Genomic DNA, 20852 nt, shown 5'->3' with positions numbered 1-20852 from the left:
AAATTAAAAATTTAGAACGTTATGGTAGCAAAATTAAGAAATTAGAAATTCAAAATGTTAGAGTGAAATAATTTGAAAATTATAAATAAACATTTAATATAAAATAGAAATAAAATATATATATAATAAACCGGTTACTGGGTCGGCAGTACCGAGTTAACTAACATTTTGTGACCCGGGACCGACCTGAAAACTCAAAAAATCATGTATTTTCAAAATAAATACCTGATATATTTTAATCGGATTGACAGGTAGTCGGGTCGGGTCAACCTGATCGGGTATTCTTGAACAATCCTATTTAACATGTACATAATATATTTGTATATGTTTTATATGTTATACCCCACTATATTAATTTTTTCAAATAAATATTAAATTTTATTTCTTTTATCTAGGATTTTAATCGAATTTCATACAAATATTTAGAGGATTTTTCATATATTCTACTCTCTCTTTTTTACGAATTTATCCTATTTTTCAGCTACAAAAGAAAGAATTTCTTTTAGTTATATTCACTCAATAACATTCTCTCTTTATACTCTTCTATTTTTCTCTACAAGCAGCCTTAGTTTCTTTCTCATCTCATTTTTTTTTGGCAGTGTTTACTCCGATAAATAATTTTAAATTATTTCTTTATTATGATAAAAGATCAATACGATTAAAAGTTCTACTTTCTTATTTCGCGTATACGGAATTTTATAAATTGTGTTAAACTAGAGGAATAACGTCCAACTTTTAAAATACTATCATCGAAAATGTTTTAAGTTACACGGCATAATAAATCACTCGATCTTTATTTGATCTTTATTTATCCCGTTTTACAATAAGCTGTATTTTAAACGCTCTCCATAAAAAAACATTGCTTCTGCATAATAAAAAATAATTTTAATTTTTAAGTATTTATCAATATTTTAAACTCTAAACAAATAATTGTGACATCAAATTTAAATCCAAGAAAACATAATTTTAGTTTATGTTCTCACGATATAACACAATTTTGAATAAGTATATTTGACTGAGCAGTGAGGTTGTTTATATTTGTTCTTTTCTATTTTTTTAGGTTATGAGTTTTAGATCCAGTGATAGGAATTTAACTTGAAATTGACATATTCCAACCCGACCCGATCAGATAGGATCATATTTTTTTTTATAAAAAATGGGTTAGGGTCGTGTTGGAATTTTTAAGAGAGTGAGGCCGGGGCAAGTCGGATTAGGGTGAAGAGTAAAAAAGATTCTGACCCGACCTAAGAGTAATAATGTCATTTCTTTAAATAAATTTATGGATAATTGTTATAATATTCCTTCTATATATTATTATTTTTATATCAAATCGGGTTGAATTTATGTTCTAAAAATTCTGGTTAGGTCAAAGTCAGGTGGATTATATATATTTTTTGTGTCGGGTGGATGATATATATTTTTCAGGTCGGTTGACCAAAAATCCGATCTAACTTGACCCACTGCTATCCCTATTTAGACCTACTATGAACAATTCTCTTTCGTCCCCTAGAGTCCTCCTTCCCCTCCCTATGGGTAGAACTAAGATTAAATTTAAAATTTATAAGAGAAACAACCCACACAATTCACATTTTCATGTCTTAGTGAGATTAGATTATGGCATTAAATTTAAACAAATTAAAATGAATAATTTTGGTGAACTAAAATTACAGCCAGGAAAAGATAATTGAGTGAGCAGAAGGACATGTTTATAAGAAATAAATTGTTTTTTCTTCTTCCCTTAATATATTGAACTATATTTTCTAACATAATGGATATGGATTTGGTCCCTTATGGAACCATATGCCATGAGTATATTTAATACAGAAAAAATAATTTTTATGATTGGGGGTAATAGCACGGATTTCTTTTTTCATGCACCGTACTAGAACCAAAAAGACTTATGGGGACATTGAACTTCTTATTAGCGATTAAGTCACGACTAAAGTTTCTAATTCTATGATTATTAATTTTTAACAAAAAGATTAAAGTGAAATGATAAGGGGTAAAAATGAAACTATAGCATTTAACATATAGAGTAAGAAGCACTGAATGCAGAGGCCTGGATGTTTTTGAATTAGAAATAATATGTGATGGGGCTTGTTCTGCAACCATTTAATGTATGTAGCATTCACGGTTTCAAGTCCCCTTACATCGGGTACAATTGATGTCTGGTCCCTTTAGAGTATGAATAATTCTATTTAGTTTTTTTTATTTATTTCAAATGAAAATTTTTAGCTTTAATCCTACGCACTCTTCTGCTTTTATTTCGGCTCCCAACATCAAATTACTCACTTTGCCCTTGTGCGTATATATTATTAGAGCATGCATATAATGAGAAACAATAGACGAAGAAAGACGGTAAATAAGAAGACGACAAGAAAAGTGATGACATAAAGAGAAACAAATATTTCCCATCCAAATATTTCTTGAAGTTGGAATATCCTCCCCAATTTTTTAGTGACCAGAATCCCAATGCTTGCTCTCTTATGTAATTATTTTTACGTATTTTCCATGCAATTTTGCAACTGGTATATCTACTTCATACACAAGTGAGTGCTTAATTGTGACCTACCATCTGTAGTTGTAGAACGATTTTATGTACAGTTAGCTGCAATATTAGTTATACTCGACTTTTTTGGTAAAATTATGATTTTGATCCCTCTATTATGTTCTAATAGAATGTAGTCCAAGATACTTCAATATCATAATCAGTATTATTAACTAATGATATTATACGAGTAAAGATATCAAATCATGTCAAATTAAAGTATAAAGATGATCACAATGGGGTCTTCAAATTTCAGGGGACCCGAATACTTATAGATAAAGCATGGAAACAAGATCAGAATGTTTAGAAGTTTTCAAATGGTGATTCCTTCCTAGGCCATAGTCAAAATATCCACCACGGCACGACATCTATACTAATAAATTATATCAGCCACAACCATGTGATCACCAGACCATAAGATTCCATAGAGGGACACCCGTCTAATACCTACCGCTGCACGGGTTTGTACAGCACCACAGTAACATACTTGGCCCGAAATCGATGAGTCGAACCAAATGCCACCACGGGCTGGCCATTCTTCCCCTTTTGAATGTACAGATGATTGAGGATTACATGCTTTGGTCTTGACAGAGGAGGTGACATCCTCATGTGAGATGTAGGCAGATTGAGGAGTGGCAGTTGTAGGTGCGGAGGAACAAGCGGTGGTTCCTTAGCAAAATCTTCAGCTCCAAGAGGCAAGTTACTGTAGCTTGAGTCGGGGGACTGAGGGGGTTCAAAACTAGATATACTTTCGATATCTTCTGGAACATAATCCTGCAGGGTGTTTATTCAAAATTAGTATTTCTATTTAGAAAGTCGAGGAAATGAACGGAAGGCAAAAGAAGACAAAATGCAAGCAAGAATGCATATTAATGCTACAGTGAATCAGAGGAGTGACGGTCTTAAATCAACAATTACCATTTTCATATGGGGTTGATTATAGCAACAAAATAGAACATACAAAAACTGAATGTTATAGCTGAGTGTGAATTGGTGCTTTTGATCACACTTGGAGCAGGATGCTTTGATGCTTTTGCTGAGCAATATATGGATCTCAATCATCACAACAATGCCAGCTCAATAAGAACAAGTATCCATGGATGCCAAGGAATGAATTTATCCCAAGATGATATCAATTTGAGACAACGCAAAAGTTTCCCAAAAAAAGAAATTCACCTCATCAGGACAAGAGTGGATATGTTCATGGAATGTGCTCGTATTCTACGAAAACAAATAGCGGGGAATCCTAAAACTGCAAATACTAAACTCAATACAAGATAAAGACAAGAATTTACATGCAAATCCAAAACATTGTTAGCATTGCCAACACCATCTTGAACCCATGGCAAGTCAGGTGAATACCTCCACTGTCCATCAACAATGAACCTATACTGGTAAACACCTGATGTTAACACTTTCATTATAGTGAAGTCTTTTCCACATCTCTGCAAAGGAATTCTGATCAAGACCGCAAATAAGTTAAATGTCAGACCAGCAATAGCAGTTCATAAAGAGCTGACTATTTTCCTTCATAAAAGAAAAAAAACTGTAGAAGGCAGAGAATATCAGGAACCTTGTCTTCCAGTTATCCCATGATCCCTCAACTGCAACTTCTTTGCCACCGTAGTTCCATGTAATCATTGTTGGAATTCCCTTCTCGTGGAAGCCATCCTCATATCCTATTGTACTCTGCAACCATGATGGGCTTGATGTGTGCATCTCATCAGGTCTCTGTAAAGGAAGAATTGGAACCTGGGATGAAAGAAGGCACAGTGGATAAAACTGGCAGGTTTTACAGAGAAATAGATACATGTTACTATACTAGCGTACTAGAAAACTAAGAAAATAACATATTTGAGAAATCTGTCTATGTGAAGTATGACGGGCTTAGGCTTGAAGGATTTATGGCAGGACTTGGATTATAAAGAGAAAAAAGGTTTTAGGATTAGGGATAGGGAAAGAAAAGGGACAATGGGCAAAAATGTGTCTCTTGAATTCGGAAAAAGAGGAGTCCCAAACAAAGAAATGTGGGATTATTACATATGAAAATGGTAGGAAGGCTATGACGTGTTTAAAGGAATTAATAAGAATTACAAGTGAAACTAAATTGAAAACCAAGAGAATTATCTAAACTCTAAGCTAAATCGTTCAAAAGTCAGTAACTTGCAGAGATTGCAAGAAACTACATGTTGTCCCCTATTACCCGCATGTTAGAACTGCATAAACTGCTAACAAAGTCTGCATCAAAGATAACCTATAGATTAGGTTAATTTTACCCCTAATGCAATGTTACAGCAGGAAAATTCATTTGGAGTGCATCATGCAGAACCCTACCATTTTCTGCACCAGAGAGCATAGACAGTAACATAGACATAATCCATCCGGTATGCATCAATTGAAAGGCCAATCACATTATACACATGCAATTTCCACACAAGAAGTTCTTTTTCTACCTTAGGGCCTTTGAATACTAAAAAATTCTTGCAAAAGATAAATGAAACAAGAAATTATAACAACCCAATAGCATCTCTTTAAATTGAAAAAAGCAAAGGGATCACACTAAGACTTCACCAAAATTGCAATTCACAAACACACACACAGACACAAAAAAGACTGAACATGGAACTTATCAAGGAATTAGCTACAACCTAGGAATGAATGTTGAGAAATATATTATATATTTTCTAGTTGGGGAAGGAGGCACCAAAGATCCACTCTTCGAATGAGAGGAACCATGCGGCAAACGCTAAGTCGAATACTCGAGTATAAATAATCTAAACACTTCATTTACCTGAAAACCACAGATCAAAATTTATAATCATAATATAAATTTAAGAGCTTTGATTCTTTGTTTACATGGAATCTTGAAATCTTTTCAATTATGGAACATTGATCTAACTATAAGTTCTGTAAGTCTAAAGTTTTGGCTTTTAACTCTGTTTACATTGTTTTTAACAAAAATTCACGATATTTGTTAAAAATATTTACTAATTAGTTTACCTCATAATACTTAGAATTAAACAAATAAGTAATAAAATAGATCCATAAAAAAATAATTAAAATTCCACTTTCATAACCATTGTTTTTACCTTAATTTTATGCATAGGACATATATACATGATACGAAGACGCCAAAATCCCATGCAACAAAATAAAATCAATGAAATCCACCAAAAAAAGGTACCTGAGGAGTAAACATGAGAGGTGACTGGGTGGATGTGGGACTGTGAGGAGGTGAGTGACCCATGGGTGCAGCCAAAGCTTCGAGAATACCGTTACCCTTTTCTTCTTCTTCTTCAAACCCAGATGGACTGTTACTCCCATCTTCTCTTCCATTCACATTCCCCATTTTTTCCTCTAAATTATTAAAATTAATTATTGCCACTTTATTGATGATCAATTTATCACCTTTTTTTTGTATTATATAATTAACAAGGCAAAATAGAGAAAACCCAAACTCCCACCACTCACAGAATCTCACAATTGATTCATAATTCCCCCGTTATAACAGATGCCCGTAATTTTAAAAAAGAAGAGGAAAAATCCAGATGCAGAAATCGGATTTTTTTTAAAAAGATAGAGAATTAAGAAAATTATGGGATGAGTTAGGAGTGTCGAAGAAGTAGTGAGGGGGGATCTGGAATGGGGGATGAATGGATGTAGGTCACGTCATCGTTTAACAAAGCCTTTTGATTCTCAGTTGGTTTATGTTTTGGTTTGGAGGTTTTAGGGCTATAAAACTATGAGCTTCACCCCTCCCCCCAACACACCTTCTTCTTCTGTCCTTCTGTAATGCCTAATGCCTGGCTTACCCTTTCCCCTTCGCTTTTCAGCTCTGCTTATATAATATCTATTCTTACTTTTATTAAAAAAACAAAAAAAAAGTATTTAACAATAATTATTACAATTATTATATTTTTATTATTAAATTAAATTGATTATAAATTAATATATGTTTTAAATATTCTTAATCATTTAATAATAATCGTTCAATCACCCTATTAAAATAGTTGATGCTCGAACCCATAACCTCTAGGAACAATAATGATTAATTAAATATTCGTGACTTAATTATGAGATATATGTAAATAATATATATTTTTAAAAATTTGATTATGTGATATTATTTAAAAAATAACTTCATGAAATTTAGCGATTGTTTTTTTAAAGGATATTTAGCTGTTGTTTATATTATGCTTATGCAAAAAAGTTGCTACCATTGTGAATTCGATAAAACATGTTGGAATAAATCTCATATTATTAAATTCAGAATAAATGTATGATAAGATTCAGATATGATAATTAGGAATAGTAAAACCCAGATAGGTGTTTAAGGATTCAAAATATCGAAATGAAGAACACTACCAAGGCAATGCAACAAATTGTTGTCCATGGATGAATTCATAAAGAATTGAACGAAGTGGGGGAAGAAAACGACTTATCGGCATGAGGGAAGCAACAAAATGGTAGGCCAGTCTAATGGAGTGGTCCATAAGTGGTGAAGCAATTAGGTGGGAAGGAATCCAATCCGAGTCCACGTGTGGTACCGTACTGCTAATTACTGCAACACAGGGTTAGTAAAAAAGTTGGTGACAGGACGATGCAAAATTTTCTTAGAGATTCTATATCCCTATAAAAGGTTATCTCACACAAATATATCCTTATAGATATTTTAGTGCAATATTAACTCTACAAATAGGATTATTAGAATATAAGGTTAGTTGATACTATATCCCTATAAAAGTTATATTTGAAGGAAATATAATATTATACATTTAATTATTGAACTATAAAATTACTTAAATATATATTTTATTAAATTGTCCATGTGATAGAATTTTACAAAATATTGCTAAATAATATGACAATGTATGTATGTATGTATTATAGGAGATGATTTGCAGTTTTAGAACTCAATACTGTGACTGAAGTTCCATCTAAATGAGTCATGCAGGTGCCAAATATATCATGTATATATATCCCAAGTGTTTCCCTCGTTTAAGCTATCTGTTTTGCTGTATTGGTAGCCTTTCTAATGCAGGATTTCAAAGGTTTAGATGTCATATGCTGGAACCTTGTCTTTCCGACGGTATAATTGCGTATGTGGTTTCGGAACGATGAAAGTTTCAGGCATTGTGTTTCTTCACCGGTGCCGTACGGCACATCGACTTCTTCGGTATTTGAATGGTTTTAACAGAGCATACCTTTTCCAAATTGATAACTCCGTGGAGGTGAGATGGAAGATCGAAGATGCAATCTCCGTATTCATCTGTTGTGGCTTGTGTCGTGTACGATAAGGTCTTACATGGAGTTTCACATTTAACAATCACCATAGCCCCTATACATGAACAACTAATTAGCATTTAACAAAACCAGGCAATTAAGATACTCCTAGATGATAAAAGCAAAGATGAAAGAACATATAGATATGAAATGGCAGAAGTGAAACCTGAAATGGGCCATGAACGAAGTTGCCATATGCACCAGCTCATCTCTGCTCGACAACTCATGTGATTTTGGCTTCCTAATGACGATGTCGTCCGTCGCCATTAATGAACTCTGCTCAAGGAACAATGAAAGAAGGACCATCTTCGTCAGGGAAAAGCTTCTCATCTTCACCAATCACCTACTTGAATTTGATCTGCCCTGTGTTTCTCAAACTATAATGAGGTAAGAGACAGGCAAAACAAAAGACGGTCAAAGTGAGAGACGTGTGTTGTACGTTGGATTTGGAGTTGCATGGGCAGGATCAACTGTGTGAAGTTGGTCAAGCTTCGGATGGGGTTATTTGCCTACTCCTATCATTTAATATTTGTTTAAATATGGTTTAGTCCTTCTACTCTATTCAAATTTGAGGTTCACGTCATTACTTTATTAAGCTACTTGTATGTTCAAACTGATAACATCAATTCAAGTGATAATTATTATTATTTTTATTCAATCATATAGTTAGGAGAATTTTTTTTTAGTTTATTAAAGGAGCCATAAGAAGGTGAGGAGTGAGGCTCACCCTTTACGTGACTGACTGACTCGAGAGTCTCTGAAAACCTAAGAGATTTGGATTGAATTTAAAGGCAGTGAAGTTAAAGTCCTTGGCATAATCTCATTTAGTGTTCGTTATATAATCTCATGCATGATATAATCGTCCGACTTCATCTTCAAACAGCAGGATTGGCGATTCGCTTGAAATAGAGTCCTGTGATCTTGCTTATTTTATTTGGTGATTTTCTGGTTTATTGTTTATGTGTCTTGTTTTTCTTTGGAGTGGGTCCATGTTCTCACTTGTTGAGAGTGTTTAGCTAGAATTGTCTCGCATGTACTGTGTTTATGTTGAATTCTTTACCAATGAATACTTCGCTGTTCTTAATTTAAAAAAATAGTATAATTAAATATTAAAAATAGATTCATGTGGAACAATAAATCGTATGAAAGTAAAAAAGAAGCAAAGAAGAAGGAAGTCTCAGTACTCTTGGATAAGCAAATGGTTTTCACTGGTTAATTAAATATTTTAATATTTCATAATAATATCTAATAATTTATTAATTATCCTGAATTATTAATAATAATAATTAGTCATGAATCTCTTGATAACAATACGACTATTTATTAAATCATCTGTCCAAACTATGTTTTTTTTTACAATCATCAGTATCTGATCTATATATAGACTAATCTGGATCGGGTATTGCTAATCGTCAGGATTCGAACCCCTGATCTTACTTAGGGGATCTAATGCTTTATCCTACTAAATCAACTTGTTGTTGGTGAAACTACGTTTTTTAAGTGTTCACTTTTTATTAAGCATCTAGTATTTTATTCTATTATAATTTTAGAATCAAATCATTAATGTTCATAAAAATATTATCTTCTAAAGAATGCATGAAATATGTTCACAACTTTTAATTTATTTTGTTTTTCTAAACATAAACACATTTTTTTTAAATTCCGTAAAATCTTTAAAATGTATAGATCCATAACCTCGAATTCACAAATCTCTAATCTCAAAATTCATTTGTTATCGTCAAACCAATCACTATTGTCCATCCCCTTGCACTGTCATTCTCCATTAATCAATTACTATTTTATCTTTACATACAATCCACAAACTCAAATTAATTAAATTTTAGAAAAGAAAAAATCATTTTTAAATATCTAAATTAAAAAAAAGCTTAAATTCATAAAATCATTAAAAAAATTAAACACCTTAAATGATAATTTTAAAACGTTAGACATTTATATTAATTAAACAAAATTTAAGACAATAAAATTAATAAAATGTATTTTTCAAATATTTAATTTTTAATCAGGTCAAAAGTTTAAAATATATGGATTCAAATTTTTTTCTTTCAGAAACTATAATTTATTTTCACAACTTATTATGAGACAAATCATTTTAGGAAGTAGTATACATTTGAAGCTCTTTCATAATAATAAAATATAGTAGTATTATGAAATGGGATAAGTCCCACTTGAAGTCCACGAGCCAAATTTTAATGAAAAAGAAAGATCTTATGTAAATTACACGTACAAAAGCTGAAATCAGCATTTGGAGGGGAATTTAAGTTGCATTTAGAGCTCATTTGATTTGAGGCGTGGAACTTCGAATCCCTGAAACCCAGAGGCGGGGCGAGAGCAAGTGCCATAAAACACCAAAACCCAACTTTTCCCCTTTTTGTTTCCTATCTCCATCTTATCGAGTTCGCGACTATTCAACCGATACTGAGAGCTACACAGCGAGAGTGAGCAGGAGACGAAGCTGAAGCTGCTACTGCTGCTTTGCTTTGCCTTGCCTTGCGAGCAGAAATTGCTAGTAGGAAATGGCGGAGAAGCTGGAAGAGCAGCTCAAGGAGCTGGGATCCAAGTTGGAATCTCCTCCATCCGCCAAGGACATCCTTCTCAAGCTTTTAAAGGCACGCATTCTTCTACTTTATTACTTCTACACTGAACTTCCTAGTTTCGCTAGGGTTAATTCTTGCCTAAGCTTTTTCCTTCCCTTACTATTTTAGGTTTTAGGGTTGTAACCGCCTGTTCTACCTGAATTAGATTGCGTAGCTAAAGTTCGTTCCTAATTGGTTGAATTAGGGTTGTTCACACAATTCACAAGGTTTCTCCTTTGTTACATGCTACCTCCCTCATATTTCCTGCCAACTTGAGTTTCCACTTGTTTTTTATGCCCTTAATTTGCTATATGATATGATATTTAGGTCAACCGTTCTTTTGAGTTAATTCAAGCTATTAGTGACTGTATTAGAATGTTATATTGTTCTTGTCCCTAGTAGTTGTATCTTCAAACATTATGGTTCTTCTAGGCAGTGAACCAGGACCTAAACAAGCTGCAATGTGCTAGCCTCGAGACCTGGACTGTTTTTTACTTTCCCCCTACAACTTTGAATGATCGATAACCTCCATACTTCAAGAACATAATTAGGCTGTAAATCTTTGGTTTTGGTGCCTTTCAAGGATTACACCACCAATCACTCGTTTTGTGTAACAAGGCAAAAAAATGTGTACTGTGGGTTTGGCCTTAGTTTGGAATTGTCATCATGGTTTGCAAAGGGCTTTAAGGGGTATTGTGGTGAAACATAATCAACCTTAAAAGAAGTCAACCTAGATTTGGAATTAGTTCAATTGACTGCATTAATTAAATTTCTACATCCTGATAACTTGTGGGTTTCATCCTTAAAATGCTCTATGGAAGCTAACTAATCTTTACCAATGTTAATCCATGTAAAATGTTGTCTTACCCTCCCTCCTTTCTTGATTCATTTTCTGTTACATTGAATTACTTTTTGCAAACTCAAATAGCCGTTTCTCATCATTGAACTTGACTAAACATCATTGTTTTGTTCCTTCTGTTTGTGAATGATTAAGTTTCTGTCGATAAAACAAATGTCTGTCAGTGGAGTAGTTAGTTTACTCAATCAATAGCAACTAGCTATTCAAAGAACTCGTCTTATCCAAACATAGACCAAAGAGATTTTGTCGAATATGGATTGGTTTTATTTTGGTCTCACATGGTGCTCGGAATCTCTAATGGTGAACTTGTTATGACATGAAGAGATATCTTGTTATTCATGAAAGATGATAGTTCTTTTATTTTTATCGACTCAAATTATTGGTGGCTTAGTGGAAAGATTAGATATTTTTATCTATGAGTTTGTTTGAATCACTGATTGTGCATTTCATTTTTCCGAATTATTTTAAAGGCATGATGTGACATGGCATTGGTTGATAATTCTTAATGGTAGGAAAGATATTTTCCTATATTTTCTTTATTCTTGTGTAATTCACATGTTCTTTATCATTTTACTTAAACACATCTGGCATCAGACCTATGTGCTTGGATGGTCGGGTCTGTGGTAATATGTATTACTTCATGAATCTTGTACATCCTGTTGTTGTTGGATGATTGGACTTGTGAATTCATATATATTATGTGTATCAAAATAAGCTGCAGTCTTTTAATTTGGTTATTTGGCATATATCATGAATGTTTTCCCTCTAATCCGCAGCAAGTTGCTACATGTCTCTCTGAGATTAACCAGTCTCCACCATCATCAATATTGGAATCAATGCAACCTCTGCTTAATGCGATTGTCAAGCCAGAATTGCTGAATCATCAAGATCGGGAAGCCAAACTCCTAGTTGCAACCTGTATTTGTGAGATAACTCGGATAACTGCGCCTGAAGCGCCTTATAGTGATGATATTCTAAAGGTGCTTTTTCTTTCATGAAGGTTTATTGTTTTTGTTCTTGATTTTCTTAGAAACTAATAATTTTTCAACTGAACATCTTTTGGTTGATTTGTGGCATGCTTTCAGGATATTTTTAACTTGATTGTTGGAACTTTCAATGGATTGAGCGATACTAGTGGTCCATCATTTGGAAGGAGAGTTGTAATTTTGGAGACTCTTGCGAAATATAGATCCTGTGTTGTGATGTTGGATCTTGAATGTGATGATTTGGTTAATGAAATGTTGAATACATTTTTTTCTGTTGTCAGGTATGTTTTGCTCCAGTATTTATTTATTGTTTTGAGGGAAGTGCTTGCTTTGTGATCTTGGATCTTGAATATGATAATCTGAATATCTGATTAATAAAATGTTTAGTACCTTTTACTCATTATTGTTAAATATTTTTTGCAAGTAACATGAATGCTTTTATTATTGTCGAATGTAGAAATTTGAAAGGGCTCTATGGTATGATTTGGTATTGGTCTTAGTATTTCACTTTAGTTTAGTGGCCAAGATTTGGGAGGGTCCTTTAAAGGGCCGAATTCACTGGGTGAATTGGAAAAGGGTCTGTCAACCTTTAGAGGAAGGTGGTTTGGGAATCTTGGATTTGAATTTCGCCAATAGAGTGCTGCTAGGTAAATGGGTGTGGAAGTTCGGAAATGAAAAAGACTCACTTTGGAAGAACATGATTTGCAGCAGACATAATGTGAGCATCCAGTCCTTAGACCTCAACAAGGCAGTCTCTCCGTCGGATTCTTGGATATGGAAGGGTATTACAAAGAATTTTTTGGCAGAGGACGAAATTGGATATGGTTTGAGATCTCACTCGAAGATTCAAATTGGCAATGGAAAGTCGATTGATTTCTGGCATGATGTGTGGCTAAATGAGGATTCCTTAAAGAATCAATTTCCAAGGATTTACGCTCTTTCTAATAATAAGTGGGGTAAAGTTTCAGAGTTTGGCAGTCTAATGAGGAACAAATTGATTTGGAACATTCAGACGAGAAGGAATCTCTGCGATTGGGAGATGGATCACTGGATTCTCTTGATGTCATTATTGGAGAATGTCGGTCTCTCGGATTCGGTGGAAGATTTTCTGGCATGGTCGGGGAAAGGAGATGGATTGTTCACTGCTAAAGCTTGTAGGTTGACCCTTTCTTCCAACTCAGGGGGTCATTTCATGTGGAAAAGGTTTGTTTGGTCAGGTTTGGCTCCTCCTAGGGTCGAAACCTTTCTTTGGCAAGTTGCTCATCAAAGATTGGCAGTTAGAACGGAGTTGATTAGAAGAGGAGTTCATTTGGAGGAGGTCTTTTGTCCTTTTTGTGCTAAACAGGAGGAAACAGTTCAGCATTTGTTCATATCGTGTTTGGTTGCATGGGACGTATGGAGCAAGTTCTGGAGGTTATGGGGAGTCTCGTCTGTATTGCCTAAAGATCCAGTCTCTTTGCTTTGTTCTTGGTCGGACTTAAGGCCTAAGTCAATTATATGGAGCCTTATTCCGGGGGTAGTTCTATGGTCATTATGGAAGGCTAGAAACTCGGTGGTTTTTGAAGATTGGAAACTGGACAGATCTACTCTTTTCTTCATATGCAGATTCAGATTGGTTAAATGGTTCCTAGCCAAGTACCCGATTGTTTCCATTCAGGTTGACTCTCTTGTAGGGGATCCTACACTTGCAGATAAGCATCAGAGTAGTGACCATAAAAGGATGAAGGTGCAGGGATGGAGTCCTCCTCCACTTCATTTTTTTAAAGTTAATGTTGATGGGGCAGTTAGTGGGGATGGGCTGCTGGGGGGTATTGGGGGCATTTTAAGAGACTCGGATAGTAAAATTCTAGGGTCTTTCTCGCACGCTGTTGGTCTAGGTCCTCCTCCACTCGCTGAGCTGAAAGCCATTGAGAAAGGCATTGATTTCTTCCTTTCGACGGATTGGGCATTGAAAGGAAGGTTAATTATAGAAAGTGATTGTAAGTCAGTGGTGGATTGGATTTTGTTGCCGCCTATCATCTCCTCGTTTTCTTAGTTCGTTGGTTCAAAAAATTGCTTCCATAATCTTGGAGAGGGAAATCATTATTAGACATATCCCGAGGAGTTGCAATTGTGAGGCTGATTCTCTAGCTAAACAGGGGATTGGATGAATATTATTAAGTGTCATAGAGGTTTTCTAGCAGGTTCTTGGTCTATTGAGGCTGAAGGGGCTGGGAAAGTTTTGTTATTGTTTAAGGAAGGTTTGGTCGTTTAGGGAGTTTTGTTTAAATATTCTGTAATTTTTATGGCTTTGACGGTGTGTCTTGGTTGTATTTTATGTAATGAGTCCCTGATCAATAAAATCCTAAGGCACTCTTTTCCTCCCTCCAATGATTAAGTAACTTTCCCAAGAATTCCTTTAATCAAAAAGGGGATTTTTAATGAGGCCTGTAATTTCTATAAAAAAAAGTATATGCATGTATGTTGGTATAGTGGGTGCTTTTTTTTGTTGATAAAAAAGGCCTCATTAAAAACCTCCTTCATACCCGACATATTATAAACATAACATGAAGGGCATAGGAAGAAGGAAAAGAGTGCCTCTAACTTTTATTAATGAGAACCATAATACACCTCCACACCTACATGACTAACTACTAACAACATAACCTTTAAGCCACAACTTTGGATACATAACGCACCCTAATAACTCCCTTAAAAAACAGCCAAGATATAACACCTCTAACCACAATAGAAACCCAAAAATCAACCTATACCAACTTTTGCTAATTCATCCGCTTCCCAATTTGCAGCTCTCGAAATATGCCTTGTGATAATACCCTTCATTTCCACACGAGTAGCTATATCCGTCACCAAGGATTTAAACAAAGGAATACTAAGGTCCGGATTTTTAATCCACTTTAGAGCATTAGTCGAATCTGATTCCAAAATAATCCTCTGGCTTGGACTGTAACCAAATTCCTCAGTAAGAATCAACCCTCTTTTGATCGCCAAAAGCTCTGCAAATAAAGGAGAACCTCCCCCTACCTTCTCTGAAAACGACCCAAGCACCGAACCGCTCCCATCCCTAATCAATCCACCAATTCCCCCCTTATCCCAACCTTTGACCATTGCACCATCTACATTTACTTTTAAAAACCCTTCCGGAGGAGGACTCCAACTAGGAGGAGGAGGAGTCCTCTTATTCAAATTACCATTACAGTCTGCTAATTTTAAGTCCCCCATCAAGGAATCGAAAGGAATATAGACATCCTTAAATGAAGTTCCAAACCATGAAACAATTCTGAACCTTGTAATGAAGAAAAACAATGCAGAATCAACCTTCCCTTGCTGGAAAATCACCTCATTCCTACATTTCCAAACCGATCACAGCACAGCCCTAGGGATAAACTTCCATATGAGAGATCTTGGAACTAACTCATCCCACGCAATTAAGAATTCCATCAACTTAGCCAGAACCACAAAGCAAACATTCCAGTACTTTAAGAACTTAGCCCACAAGTCCCACACCATATCACAGTGCAGAAACAAATGTGAGACCGACTCATTACACTTCCTGCACAAAGAGCACACAGTGTCTTCCACCCCAGTAACTCCTCTCTTTAGCAGTTCCTCCTTCACCGCTACTCTGTGATGAGCAAGTTGCCAAACAAAGGTTTCCATTCGTGGTGGAGCTACCCCTATCCAAACATATCTTTCCCAATTACCTTCTACTTCATCATTACCCTCTCTATCAAAATACAATTGCATGCATGATTTTGCTGTAAAACAACCTTCACCAGTTCCCAACCAAATCCAACAATCATCCTCAACTAATGATAATGGGTAACTGTTCAAGAGAGAGATAAACTGCAGCCACTGCTCAACCTCCCAATCCACCAGATTCCTTCTTGTCTGAATATCCCAGACCCCACCCGAGTCATTATACAGCCTGAACTCTGCAACCTTCCCCCCTTTGTTGTTCGACAGAGCAAATAACCTTGGAAACCTATCTTTCAGAGGAACCGTACCCAACCATACATCATGCCAAAACTGCACCGTTTCTCCATTCCCAGCTCTAACACACAAATTTTTCCTAAAACAATCCCCAAATGCATCACTTGAAAAGAAGCTCTTAACAACTCTTCTCCAAATCCAAGAAGTACGTGCTGTCCAAGTATTCCGGATCATCATTGAATTTGGATCCATATTGTTTACACAACAGACCACTATTTTCCACCAAGAGGATTTTTCTGCAGCAAATTTCCACACCCACTTCCCCATAAGAGTCCTGTTTAAAAGCAACAGATTTGGAATCCCCAAACCCCCCAACTTCTTTGGCTTACACACCAATTCCCATTTGACCCAATGGATGTTCTTTTTTTTTCTGTTGATCCCCCCAAAGAAAAGACGCCATGATAGAATTTAATTTGTTGAGAACACTAATAGGGATCCTAAAAATAGAAAGGTAATAAATTGGAAGAGAGCACAACACTGATTTAACCAAAACTGCCCGTCCAGCCAAAAATAAAGACTTTGCCTTCAACCCAGTCAAACTATTATAAAATTTTTGTACCACCGGTTCCCACAAAGAAAAAGAATTCCTCTTAGCTCCTAACGGTAGACCTAAATACTCCGATGGAAAAGCTCCTCTTGCACAACCTATTTCCTTAGCCCAAGAAGCTAACTCCTCCTCCCCCACATTGATTCCAAAAATTTTGATCTTATTCAGATTCAACTTCAGCCCCACCAACAATTCATAAATTAAAAGCACCCTTCTAATATTCACCAAATCATGAGTAGATGCCTTGCTAAAAATTATTAAGTCATCCGCAAATTGAAAATGTGATAACATGAAAGAACGACCCATCGAGCCTAATTCAAAACCCGAAAACAGCCCGCTGTTCACTGTTTTCACCAACATTAGATGTAACAGTTCGCCTCCCAAATTGAACAGCATAGGAGATAATGAACAGCCCTGTCTTAATCCTCTAGTAGTGTATATTCTCTTTGTAGGTGTGCCATTTACCAAAATCGAAATGGAAGCTGTTGAGATACACTTGTACATCCAAGAACTCCATCTATCTCCAAACCCCATTTTGCTCATTATTTTCACCAATATCCTCCAATCAACTGAATCCTAGGCTCTCTTGAAATCTACCTTAAAAACAACTCCCTTCAATCATTTTTTCCTCCAACACTCAATGCCCTCATTTGCTATAAACGAACAATCCAAAATGTGTCTCCCCGGTATAAATGCAAATTGAGATGGACTAATAACTTCAATAATACACAAGCTTAACCTTCTCGCTAGTACTTTTGAAAGAATTTTATGGAAACCCCCAATTAGGCTAATTGGCCTAAAATCTTCTAACCCCTCCGGATTGGCCTTCTTAGGAATAAGAGAAAGGAAAGAGTGGTTGGTGTCATTATCCCAGTCCTTTCCCTCATAAAATTCCTTAAAAAACAGCAACAGAACTTCCTTCAAACTTGACAAGAACTTCTTGAAAAAACTTAAATTTAGTCCATCCGGGCCAGGTGCTTTGTTACTATCCGGGTTAGCAATTACACCCCAAATTTCCTCTTCAGAAAAAGGCTTCTCTAGGGCCATTCTCTGCTATTCCGAGAGTTGTAAAAAATCCAGGTCTAGTTCCTCCACTTCCAGTGTATTTTCCTGATTAAACAACCCCTTGAAAAAAATGCACCACTGAAGTTTTAATTAATTCTGGATCTGAAATGTCTTCATTGTCTACTTTGATGGATTTGATACCATTTCTCCTTCCTCTACCTCTTGCACATTGGTGGAAAAATCTAGTGTTCTTATCCCCATCCAAACTCCACTTCAATCTCGACTTTTGTAGCCAAATCGATTCCTCTTTTTTATACAAGTCCCACAGCTCTTTCTTTGCTTCCACTAAATTCTTCATAGACACCATGGGGAGACCTTGTTGCAACTGAAGTTCCTTCTCATGAATTCCTTTCTCCAACCTATTTATTCTCCCGGGAAACTCTAAATACCCCTTCCTAGACCATTTCTTCACTGCTTCCTGCACCCCTTTTAATACAGTAGAAATCGGTTGTCTATTCTCCACTCTACATAGCTTGTGCAGCTCTCCCTCCATCATCTTACAAAAGCCATCCTCTTCCATGACATAATTAAATAATTTAAACGGTTTCGGTCCCCAATTCCATCCCCTATTTTCCAGTAAGATGCTGTTATGATCTGAAACAGACCTTTCTAGGAGTTTTTGTGTTATCATGGGGAACACTAATAAAAAACTTTGATCCACTAAGAACCGATCTAGTCTCTCATAAGTTGGAATTTCTCTATTGTTGCACCATGTAAATCGACCTCCAACCATAGGCAAATCCACTAGATTAGCTTTACTCACAAATTCTCTGAAAGCAAACATTGAAGCTAAATTCACTGCACCTCAAATCTTCTCCTCCTGTGACATAACCACGTTGAAGTCCCCTTTGAGATAGATTGGATTGTCTAAATTCTCCAGAAATAAAAGCAACTCCCCGAAGAACGCCTCCTTTTCTGACTCCACACTCGGTCCATACACATTTATGAACCAACAAGACCCTAGTACCTCATCAATAGTACCCTTAACTGCAACAAATATCCTATGAATGATCTCCTCTTGAACCTGACACTCTTTTTCATTCCACAAAGTAATCAAACCACCAGCAGAACCTTCAGCTTCTGAAACTGCCGTAGCTGTCAACAAATTTCCTCCCATTTTCCTCACTACCGATTGATTTACCACTTCCATTTTCGATTCCTGAATGAATAAAACTAAAGGCTTTCTCTCCTCCACAACCCTCCTAACAACTCTAGCCTTTACCCTCCTACCCAAACCCCTAATATTCCAAGACATTAAATTCCAACTAGTCATCAATCCAACTATAACCCTGAATTCCATCACCCCTTAATTACCCCCCTGTACTTCTCTCTCCTTTATCAAAGGAATTGTTTTGTTCATAAAAGCTTCTTTCCCCCCTCTAAATGTGACCCCTAACAATTCACTTACGTTCCAGCACTCCAAAGCCTCTGCCCCATCCACTTCCTCATTATTATAAGCATGCTCCGAAATTGTACCAATACGGATCCTAGATCCCCCCCTCCTTGATCGTGAATAAACACGTTTGCACTTACCCCTTCCCACTCTACTCCCAAATACAGTCTATCCAGAATTTTTTTGAGCAGACACAGAAACAGACCCCTCCTGCAGGGAAGTATGATACTGCACAACATTGAATCCTGTTGTAGTAATACAATAATCCTTGCTTAATCTCTCCTTCTCTTGATCCAGCCCACTCCTCACCTGTACTACCGGGCCCCTAAGAAACCCACTCCCACAGTCAACTTTCTCATGCTCACTGGGAGGATCTCCCAGACATTTCCCATTTTCTCTCCCTTCATTAACATCTTCTGACTTTTCCTGCTGGATGGAGACATTACCTCCCTCAGTCACATCTTTGCACAGGTCAAACGTATTTTCCATACCTATGTTTAAATTCAAACCCCCCTCGGTATTTGTGTGTATCCCTTCTATTTTGCACTTCTTCATTGCTCCATTCTGAAGAACTTTTCTCCCATGGGTCTTCTGCAACTTCTTCTTCCTCCATGTCTGTTAACTCAGAAAAAAATCCTCCACACATTCAACCTTAATTTTAATCATGAACTTCCTCCCATATGTATTGATGATGACATGTTCGGGAATATCAAATGGACTCTCAACCGTTAGTAACAACTGTGCCACTCTGCAATCCACTCTATGTGCAGTTTGATCTTGAATTCTAACTAACTTGCCCCATCTGGATGCTAAACTAGAAAAGAACGGGACCGACCAACAATTTAATGGAACACCAACCATTGAAATCGCACAATAAGCTAATGGGATGCCCCTCTTGTCCACAACCGGATCCAATAATTGAAACCAAAACGACAGAGCTTCCCATCTTTCTTCCATTGCAATTCTTCTCTCCTCGACTGACTGAAAAACTACAAGACACGCATTCTTCGCAAAACCCCACCTTATCACTTTCGCATTGAAGCCCTCGTTCCGTAAGGCTTTCTGCACAAAGTCAACTTCGAAGATATCTTTACAAATGCCAGTAAGTGAAGATTTCAACCATATTCTCTCTTCCACCGGGATAAAGACTTCCAAAGATTTCTTCTCCTCTTTTTTATTCCCTTGACTGCTTACTTGAAGACCCTCTGGAACTTTTTTCACCCCAACTATCGTGTCTCTATACGTTCTTCCATCAAGGAACCTATTCATCCTCTCCATTTTCTCTGCCACTTGTGCTGGAGAAGTCATTCTTCTGCCTTTCAACTCACCTGTTTCTACCCTTTTGGAACCCCCCGCTCTAAACCCTTCACGACTCTTCATCTCAGATAGCTTGCCATATTTAGCTACTGACACAGAAATTATCTTCCCATCAACCCTGACATTATTCATCTTCTCCACCGCATTGCATAGATCCTCCTTGCTTTCAAAGTGAACGAACGCAAACGTGCAATCCTTGTATTTCGGTCTGTTATTGATAAATGGAATAAACATCCTAATGACTTTGCCATGATAACTAAAATGTTC

General features: G+C 36.2%; 2 protein-coding genes across 5 annotated transcripts in view; one reads left to right on the top strand and one right to left on the bottom strand.

Annotated features, from left to right (window-relative positions):
* Positions 1-2795: 2795 nt before the first annotated feature.
* Positions 2796-20655, bottom strand: LOC120195849 (SNF1-related protein kinase regulatory subunit beta-2-like). Of its 3 annotated transcripts, XM_039197788.1 has the most exons (5): positions 20642-20655; positions 5733-5903; positions 4122-4300; positions 3844-4006; positions 2796-3322 (listed from the first exon to the last, which is right to left on the bottom strand). In XM_039197788.1, exons 2-5 carry the CDS (start codon positions 5895-5897, stop codon positions 2996-2998), a joined length of 834 nt encoding a protein of 277 aa, XP_039053719.1. In that variant the 5' UTR covers positions 5898-5903; positions 20642-20655; the 3' UTR covers positions 2796-2995. The 3 variants fall into 3 exon arrangements, with proteins under 3 accessions (XP_039053719.1, XP_039053718.1, XP_039053720.1); XM_039197787.1 differs by lacking the exon at positions 20642-20655 and having other exon boundaries at positions 5733-6361; XM_039197789.1 differs by lacking the exon at positions 20642-20655 and having other exon boundaries at positions 4122-4279; positions 5733-6361.
* LOC120195845 (sister chromatid cohesion protein PDS5 homolog A-like) overlaps positions 10175-20852 on the top strand; it is a 28885-nt gene continuing 18207 nt past the window's right edge. For both annotated transcript variants that reach the window (XM_039197781.1, XM_039197780.1), the window contains exons 1-3: positions 10175-10458; positions 12061-12264; positions 12370-12551. In XM_039197781.1, coding sequence (XP_039053712.1) covers positions 10366-10458; positions 12061-12264; positions 12370-12551 — 479 coding nt within the window. In that variant the 5' untranslated portion in view covers positions 10175-10365. The remainder of the gene's footprint in view (positions 10459-12060; positions 12265-12369; positions 12552-20852) is intronic.

Source organism: Hibiscus syriacus, unplaced genomic scaffold, assembly GCF_006381635.1.
Source record: "Hibiscus syriacus cultivar Baekdansim isolate YM2019G1 unplaced genomic scaffold, ASM638163v2 tig00117021_pilon, whole genome shotgun sequence".
NCBI classification, from domain to species: Eukaryota; Viridiplantae; Streptophyta; class Magnoliopsida; order Malvales; family Malvaceae; genus Hibiscus; species Hibiscus syriacus.
The sequence above is the reverse complement of the archived record's forward strand: the minus strand, read 5'-3'. Positions and strand labels throughout refer to the sequence as shown.